Source organism: Papilio xuthus, unplaced genomic scaffold (assembly GCF_000836235.2).
Source record: "Papilio xuthus unplaced genomic scaffold, Pxut_1.1 DF826933.1, whole genome shotgun sequence".
NCBI lineage: Eukaryota > Metazoa > Arthropoda > Insecta > Lepidoptera > Papilionidae > Papilio > Papilio xuthus.
Genome location: NW_013531716.1, coordinates 2,960,259 through 2,968,562, shown reverse-complemented (window position 1 = coordinate 2,968,562; position 8,304 = coordinate 2,960,259). Strand labels below are relative to the sequence as shown.

The 8,304-nt window shown below is 32.1% G+C and overlaps 3 protein-coding genes and 1 long non-coding RNA gene across 5 annotated transcripts in view; 2 read left to right on the top strand and 2 right to left on the bottom strand.

Moving 5' to 3' along the window:
• HPS1 (Hermansky-Pudlak syndrome 1 protein) overlaps window positions 1–3,972 on the bottom strand; it is an 8,992-nt gene extending 5,020 nt beyond the window's left edge. The window contains exons 1-9 of the mRNA XM_013317686.1: window positions 3,728–3,972; window positions 3,451–3,597; window positions 3,267–3,379; window positions 2,676–2,897; window positions 2,344–2,471; window positions 1,657–1,792; window positions 1,333–1,456; window positions 622–902; window positions 15–203 (exon numbers count right to left, since the gene is read on the bottom strand). Of these exons, the coding sequence (XP_013173140.1) occupies window positions 15–203; window positions 622–902; window positions 1,333–1,456; window positions 1,657–1,792; window positions 2,344–2,471; window positions 2,676–2,897; window positions 3,267–3,379; window positions 3,451–3,597; window positions 3,728–3,823 (1,436 nt within the window). The 5' untranslated portion in view covers window positions 3,824–3,972. The remainder of the gene's footprint in view (window positions 1–14; window positions 204–621; window positions 903–1,332; window positions 1,457–1,656; window positions 1,793–2,343; window positions 2,472–2,675; window positions 2,898–3,266; window positions 3,380–3,450; window positions 3,598–3,727) is intronic.
• A 376-nt stretch (window positions 3,973–4,348) lies between these two features.
• Window positions 4,349–6,270, top strand: Dhod (dihydroorotate dehydrogenase 2). The gene is made up of 5 exons (XM_013318132.1): window positions 4,349–4,387; window positions 4,463–4,672; window positions 4,738–5,132; window positions 5,208–5,545; window positions 6,027–6,270. Exons 1-5 carry the CDS (start codon window positions 4,364–4,366, stop codon window positions 6,236–6,238), a joined length of 1,179 nt encoding a protein of 392 aa, XP_013173586.1. The 5' UTR covers window positions 4,349–4,363; the 3' UTR covers window positions 6,239–6,270.
• Window positions 6,271–6,274: 4 nt separating this feature from the next.
• Window positions 6,275–7,382, bottom strand: LOC106122223 (ATP synthase subunit s, mitochondrial). The gene is made up of 4 exons (XM_013318133.1): window positions 7,244–7,382; window positions 6,871–7,165; window positions 6,544–6,807; window positions 6,275–6,325 (listed from the first exon to the last, which is right to left on the bottom strand). Exons 1-4 carry the CDS (start codon window positions 7,253–7,255, stop codon window positions 6,300–6,302), a joined length of 597 nt encoding a protein of 198 aa, XP_013173587.1. The 5' UTR covers window positions 7,256–7,382; the 3' UTR covers window positions 6,275–6,299.
• A 373-nt stretch (window positions 7,383–7,755) lies between these two features.
• Window positions 7,756–8,304, top strand: LOC106122224 (uncharacterized). Of its 2 annotated transcripts, XR_001228090.1 has the most exons (3): window positions 7,756–7,849; window positions 7,937–8,062; window positions 8,221–8,304. It is a non-coding gene; the product is annotated as an uncharacterized LOC106122224 (long non-coding RNA). The 2 variants fall into 2 exon arrangements; XR_001228089.1 differs by having other exon boundaries at window positions 7,762–8,062.

Genomic DNA, 8,304 nt, shown 5'->3' with positions numbered 1-8,304 from the left:
ATGAATTTTGGGACGCTGTGTTTATAAATAAGACAGAATTACAAATATAACTGACAGTGTGTGGGTTGAGCATGTGGGCGCAGTCGGCCATGTCAGGTGCGAGGAAGCGGCCGGTGGTGCGGTCCACGTACACGAAGTGCACGAGTCCGGGGAACTCGGACAGATACTTGTGCAGCGTTAGGGAACTCGCATCCGTCTCGCGCGTGCACCGGGACCACATTAAGCGAAATAATTGATTCAGTTACAAATACACACAAACACACACAAAACATAATCACATAAATCGTTATTAATAATAGACGCAACAATTATAATACATACGTAAATATGAGTTTGCTGAGTAAAAGGTGACATATCGTTGGTTACCGCGACTATAAGATCCCACAAAAAAAATAAGCTTCATATAGTGACTTTGGTCTCAGAGACCAAAAAATAGAATTTGACTTTATATAGTTTCAATTTCACAACAATGGATCCATATTTAAATGTCAAAATAAAGCAACTGACTTGGTTAAACCGAGAAAGTGTTTGTTTTTTAATAAAATAGATTACGTGAATATTAATTTTAAAAAAACAACAATAAATACGAAAGCTTTTGATGCAGAACATTGAAAAGGATATGATCCGAGGCTGAAGTATCGCATTGCTTTGACACGAAGAAAGTCGATATACGGCGCTAGAGTGTTGGTGAGATCTTTCAATGGTTGGTCCATCTTCAGACTAGGTATGTCTGGCTTGAGGTGGTCGAGCAGAGCATCGAGCGCGGTCCTCATGGCCGTGGCCGTGGTCTCCGGCGTGAGGGGTGTCGTGGTGGTACACGACTTGCGCAGTTCCAGCATACGGCTGGTGAGTCTCGCGCACAAGTTGCTATTTGATTTGTTCTTACGTAGAGCATCTGTAGTCTGAAAAAGTAAATATAACATTTAACTCTTTATCCTATTTTTATCACTCTTCATTATTCTTTAACATCTAAGCTTATTTTTTATCACTATTTTGAATTTACGCAAATTTTCGACACTTTTAAGTTCATAATTTGTTCCAATACAATATAATAAAGAAAATTAAAAAAAAAATCAATTTTAAATTCTTTCGGTTTTTTTTGTTTCCTTTGGAAATTTAAAAACTGGCTATTATGGAAATATTCTTCGGGGGGCACAACGTGCCCCCGCGTGCCCCCACTTGTCATATTACTAGGTATGACGTAGAAGTGTGTATAACTAAGTATAACTCATCTTTGTGTTGCAGAAATTGATAGCGGTTGTCATTAAGAAAAGAAAAACTAGCAACAGCTAATTGTATTATATTAATTACAGTAATGTATTAAATTTATACCTTCTTAATTGCAGCTTCCAGGTTATCTAATGTGTTGGGCAGCATTTCCAAGTTTCTTTGCAGTAACAGCCTTTCCAGGTTTGACAATATCTGGCTGGACATATGAGCAGCGATGCCTATGTCCCTTTCATAAAAAAAATCAATAATCAAATGTAGATAACAAAATAAAAGGAATAATATATTGAATTTGAATTAAATGAATATATTGACTTAAATATAAAACTAAAATCTAAAATAATTAATAATAATATTTTAAAAATCAAAAAATAACACATTAAAATTGTTATATTAGTCAAATTGTACAGATAGACAAGAAATGCATACCTCATCTCCATATCAACCAGCACTAAAAGCACGATACGAGGCGCTACCTCCGCGATGTGCAAGGAATGCGGCGCACACGGCACCACCGCACCGCCCGCGCATAAGTTCACGATCGCACTATTCTCTTCTGACAACCCTAAATATATCTTACTAATATTATAAATGCGAATGTTTAGATCAATGGATAGATGTTTGTTTGAAGGTATCTCCAGAAGGGCTAAACGGATCTTGATGAACTTTGGCATAGATGTAGAACATAGTCTGGAAGTATACACAGGTTACTAAGTTTTTTTTAAGTCCACACGGACGGAATCGTGGGCGACAGCTAGTTTCAAATAAAAAAATGGATTACATATACCATACTGTAATGTCTTAGCTGTCTAATTGTAAGTTGAAAATTTAAAATGTGCTATGTTATCTTCACATTCTGAATTATTTGTCATACAAAATAAATTTAAACCACTTTTCAATACTAAAATTTATGTTTTTACATAATATATAATACATGAAAACCTAATGGTCACAAAGGAGTCAATTTATTATTCTTCATTCATAATTGTATATATTTAATAATCAAAATACTAAGTTCATTTTGATTCAAGACAGATATTTTTGTAAATAAAGGAACATGCAGATGAATTGATAACCTTCTCCTTTTTGAAGTCGGCTAAAAATATAAAAACTTACATGGCAGCCAAGAATTAGATGCAGTATTAGTATCAGATTTGTTAACATTCCTCCAATGTTCCTGTGCGGCAATACATTGAAAACTGAGTAGAATAAGATCTGGAGGCATTAAATCTTCACTGCCACGGCTAAAACAAACAAAGTATAATTTAAAAATAGTTTTAAAAACATAATCCGATAAGCTAGTCTAACAGGATATCACTAGTAGTGGAGAATGGAAGAACACATATTGTGGAAGGTCTTTATCAACACAGGCTGATGATAAAGGTGATCAAAACATTTTGAATAAGAGTCTGAACATTTGTACTATGTAGAATTAAAAAAAAAATTACCTTGAATACAAAGCCAGCATTTTATCACCAACAAACAATATGAGATGGTAATGTTGATATGATGCACATTTGATCTCCTTTGAAATAGTTTTGAGAGCATTTAGTGCAGAGGCGGTAGCACCACTCTCACCTATCACACCACTGGCACCAGGTATTGAGTCACCCTTGGTATGGCTGTCGAGTAACACAGACAACCAACCCTGGTATACAGGGGAATGTAACCTGGAACATTAATTACTTTTTATTTCATTATCTGTTAAATCTTTGTGAATATAAATTCATAAAGCATTTATGCCTGAATATAATAAAAACACCAAGTCATTCCATTTGTTTGTGTCTTTCTTCTCATTTTAGTGATTTTCTTTGGGAAATAATAGGCTATTTTAATCTTGTCTTAATAGCCAAGCTTATTCTATACTGGATTCCAAACAAATTCTCTAAGCTCTAGACAAACCACAATCTACAGTAAAATTAAAACCAAAACATTTTTGGTAAAACTATTATACTCCATGTATGGAAATTGATAAGCCTGTATATGTTTCAAAGAACATGAAGAATAGTATTGAGTTAAAATATACATAAAATACTTACAAATCTATGTTTTGTCCGCAGATATGCTGTACCAATGTTTTGCAATCCAATAGCTCTCTTTGAGCGTCATCAATATCATCCTTTGTAATGATCATGAAAACATGGTCAAGGAACTAAAAGTTTGAATTTCCAAATGAGTGTTACAGTTTAATAAATACTATTATTGTCAAATATAATAGGTTACCTCATCAAAGACTATTACAGTGTCATCCTTACACTGCATGGAGGAGTAAGTATTACCAAACTGGGCAGCCATTATGCGTTGTGATGTTATTATAGGTGACAACAATTGAGCAATATTATAACTGTCAGTAATATTCCCATCTGAGCTCTGAAAATACCAATGCACATCTCTCTAAATTTGAACATATATTATACACATACATTACTTTGTATCTACTAACGTAGATTTGACTATAAATTGATAAAACTCGATTCAATATTTATTATAGTATACTTGCCTGTTCATTTAGTGATTTCATACGCTGTAAAAAAGAATCATCCCATTTTGAAAACAACAAGTTGTTTACACTGTCGAATATCAGGGTAGCTTTCATGTTTTCCAAAATATGCAGTTTTGTCGTTCAAGATAAATTAACTGGAGGATTTAATGTTCACTAACAAATAACTTATTTGTGTATTTTAATTACAAATTTGAAGAAATTTTATAACAAATACAAATTCATAACAAAATCAATTGTAAATTCAAAATTTCTTCTTAGATCCGAGTCTGACGTAAAAGAACAGATGTTTGACAAATTAAGATTGACATTTGATTTGACGTTGATTTTTTACTTGAAAAAAAATCTTAAATAAAATAAAGTCCCAGCTTTTTCAACTAAATACTAAAAAAAAACAATATTCCCAGTTCTCCACTAGTTTTCGTATTTTTTGCAACAAAAGTAGTTTGATTTTTATTTCACATAGGCAGATTCTAGTAAACAAGACTATCTTTATTTTCGATAGAAATTATAGTCTAGATTGTGATTTTTAACCTGTACCAAGAACAAGTTTATTTGTTTACTGTCAAATTATTGTACTATGTCAATTTTAAAATTAAGAATCAACTATTAAAAGTTTATTTTTTTTACTAAAATATGAATAGAAAGCAAATCGCTATTGTATGTATTATTTCATTTACAATTTTAAAAAAAAATCTAAATTCCTACAATAAATTGTTTATTTACTTATTGCAGAAGAAACTGAAGTCAATATGTTACTTAACATTAGGCGGTTCCCTTTCCTATCAATTTATTTACTTCAAAAAGGACTTTCAGGGATATTACGATAATGTACTAAATCCCCTGACCCAATGGATCAGTCCCGAATTAGCTCATAAAATTGGCGTTCTTGCTATTAAACATGGAATGTTTCCCTCTGAAAACTACGATGATCCACATGTCTTAGTAAGTACAAAATTTTTATGAATAAAATTCAGATAACTTTTATTAAATAACTTCTCTTTTTGCAGAAAACAAAATTTTTATCTTATGAACTAAGTAATCCAGTTGGAATTGCTGCTGGTTTTGACAAGCATGGTGATGCCATTGTTGGTTTGAGAAATTTAGGCTTTTCTGTTGTCGAAATTGGATCTATAACACCAGAACCGCAACCGGGCAATCCAAGGCCCAGAGTATTCAGGTTACCAGAGGACAATGCAGTCATAAATAGATATGGTTTCAATAGCGAAGGGCATAATATTGTTTATGATAAAATAAAACATTTAGATAAAGCTCTTTTGAATAAAGGTCTATTAGGAATTAATCTAGGTAAAAACAAACTCTCCAATGATGCTATCAATGACTATAATTTAGGAATTAAAAAGTTTATCAACATTGCTGACTACTTTGTTATTAATGTAAGCAGGTATGTAAATGACTTAATACAATGGATACCTTTTTTTTGTAATCTATAAACATTTCCATGAATTTATTGTTTTAGTCCTAACACTCCGGGCTTGAGGTCATTGCAAAGTAAACAAGAGTTAAAAGATCTTCTTATCAGTATTAATAAGACAAGGAAAGCTTTGCAATCGGAAAAGAATCCTCCATTACTTTTAAAACTTGCACCAGATCTAAATTTGGAAGAGATGAAGGATATTGTTACGGTAATAACACAAAAAGAATCTGAAGTTCAAGGACTTATCATCTCAAATACAACAATTGATAGATCATCAATCAGTAATAAACAGTTTTCCACTGAGCCAGGTGGTCTTAGTGGAAAACCACTCACCAATAAGTCTACAGAAATGATTAGAACTATGTACAAATTAACTCAAGGTACCTTAATTGTTTTAAAAATCTGTTTACATATTATGCACTCAATGCTACTGTCTCATCCTGCAAAACTCCCTTTATTACATGAAAATTGTAGTAGTATTGAATATTTTAATCTAGTATTGATTTATTTTGGATATAAACCAGTACTCATATTATCTTATAGCTGCCCGCGTCTCTGTCCGCATGGAATTAAAAAAATCATAAAGTTTATGTGCTCTTCCTATCTTCTTTACGAACGCTAAATTTCATTGAGATCCGTTCAGCCATTCTGAAGATACCTTCAAACAAACATCCATCTAAACATTCACATTTATAATATTAGTAAGATAACAACAAGCAAAGTACTATTAAAAATAAGCTTGATACAGCATCCCTAAATAAGTGTGAATGTGAGAAGAAAAAAATTATACCAGCATGTGTTTTAATATTTTATTTTAAATACATATATAGTATGCAAATATATAATTTAATATTTTCTCAGGTAAAATTCCAATAATAGGTGTTGGTGGAATATTTAGCGGCCAAGATGCTTATGATAAGATTTTAGCTGGTGCTAGTGTACTTCAAATATATACAGCTTTAATATATCATGGACCTCCTGTTGTAACTAGAATTAAAAAAGAATTAGCTGAATTATTGGAGAAAGATGGCTACAGCAGTGTCAATGAAGCAATTGGTAAAAGTGCAAAATGATAATTACTTTTTAATACATTTTATTACATGTTTATATTTGTTTCATTTTTTTCTGTGCATCTTAGACTTTGACACTTTCGACTTCACCTGAAATGTAAAATATGGAAGTTACTTTATAAATAATTTGTTACATTGGCTTGTTAAAAATAGCATTTGGTCAAATTTTCCATTCCTATCCCCACAAAATATTATGGTAAACAAAATCAAAGACTTTTAAGAAAGAGATTAAATTTGGTCTAAATTCTTGTTAATTCAAATAATAGGGTTCAACAATAAGCTTATAAATATAACAGAAATATTATTACCTTTTATTTCACACTTTGGTAATCCTGAACCCAAATATTGTTTGCATTCAGCCAGATTTTGAACACTTGGTAGATCAAATAATATAAGAGTTGTAAGATTTTTTAAGACAATCATTTCCTTCAAGCCAGGGTCAGTAACATTTATACATTTAGATACTTGTACATGTGATAACACATCTTTGCCATACTCCAGTCCTTTAATAGCTCTGTCATCAATATATTTATTGTTGTGTAAAACTATTTTCTTCAACATTGTGCATCCATCTGAAACAAAAATAATAGTTAAAGTATTTTTAAATAATTTACATCATGTTTTATATTACTTACCTAGATGGGAAAATCCATAATGTGATATTGAAGAATCGGAGCCATCAATTTCCAACAATTTAAGGCTTTTCAGTTCCTCTGGGGGCAACAAGTTGTAATCTGCTAATTTCTTTCCATCTGCCCATGTAACTTTACCCCCGTTTCTTAACACCCATTCAGCACAAGCTCGATCCGGGCCCACCGTTTTTATGCGGTTCATATCTGGTTTATTAAACATCATATTTACATACTCCCAGAAAGACCTTGTTTGACCTTTCTGAGGTAAAAATACTTTTCGGGTGAGAGATCCCAGACACTAAAATTGCAAAAAAACATGTTGAAAACAATCCCTAACGAGATAGAATTATTAAAAGATTTTATTTTCAATACATACGCATCGTTGCATGGTAAAACACAAAAATTTTAATTTTTATGACTAATTATCTGAAGTTGCGAAAATTAAATACTGCGTAGTGTCCTGTAGGAAAAAGGATATGCGAAAGCGATGAACACTGTCAATGTCACTATCCCTTTCTTTCTGGTGTTTTTATTGCCAGAAAGTTTTCTCGGGATTCCCCTAAATCTACATTGAAACTCTCTATAAAACGAGTTAATAAGAAATATCACCACTAAAATGTTGTTTACAAAGTCAAATTATTTTTAGTGTCCCCTGTTCGCTGCCCATCTTCTTAGATTTACATCTTGCTGTGAGAAATTTTTTTAATCCGTTCAATAGTTCGACTGCGTGCGGTCTTTATTTTTAGTATCACGTTCTCAAACCTCCAATTCTCCGAAGTCTATTGTGCTAACCCAAGAGCATTAAGAGCTCCTAAATTTAGGGGAATTTCCCAAATTTGGCAATAATACCAAAGGCTCCCACCCGTCAATGTCAATGTCAAAAGAGTGTCAATACTTTTTCTGTCTGCCTACCTTTCTACTCCATTACGGTTTTCCACCATTTTCCAATTTCCACAAAGGCATTTTACTTAGCGTTCACTTTGTACGTTTCGAGAGCGAGACAATCATAGTTTAATCATATTGCGACTGGTTTTATCTTAATTATAAATATTTAATATCTGTTCAACAGATAGCGAAAAATACTGAAATACGATCCAGTTTAGTTCATTTCACGCTCAAACACCTACAGCGAGTAGTGTTTAACGTACAAAATATCTGTTATAAGCAATATTACAAATGTACTACAATTGTATTGGTAAGTTATTTTTGTTCCTAAAATAAGATCAACAATGTATATTTTGTAACTACAACGTTTACGTATTTTTAATTATTAAGAAACCTGCTATTTGTTATTTTGTAGATTTAGTACTTATGTTACCGATTACAGTCTAAAGCGCAATGTTTTTCTTTCAGATACGGCATTTTAAGGACAAATAGTGAATAGTGCATGTATAGATTCTTAGGTCTGCAACGAAGCCAAAGAAAAAATAATTTAAG

Bases quoted from the DNA above. Each gene is read 5' to 3' on its own strand.
- LOC106122223 (XM_013318133.1), bottom strand. The intron at 6,808-6,870 runs GTAAGTAATATA...TTTTTGTTTCAG, and splicing joins TTATGGATTTTCCCATCTAG to ATGGATGCACAATGTTGAAG. The intron at 6,326-6,543 runs GTAATAATATTT...TTTACATTTCAG, and splicing joins ACCAAAGTGTGAAATAAAAG to GTGAAGTCGAAAGTGTCAAA.
- Dhod (XM_013318132.1), top strand. From the start codon at position 4,364: ATGAATAGAAAGCAAATCGCTATT. The intron at 4,388-4,462 runs GTATGTATTATT...TACTTATTGCAG, and splicing joins ATAGAAAGCAAATCGCTATT to AAGAAACTGAAGTCAATATG. The intron at 4,673-4,737 runs GTAAGTACAAAA...CTCTTTTTGCAG, and splicing joins ACGATGATCCACATGTCTTA to AAAACAAAATTTTTATCTTA.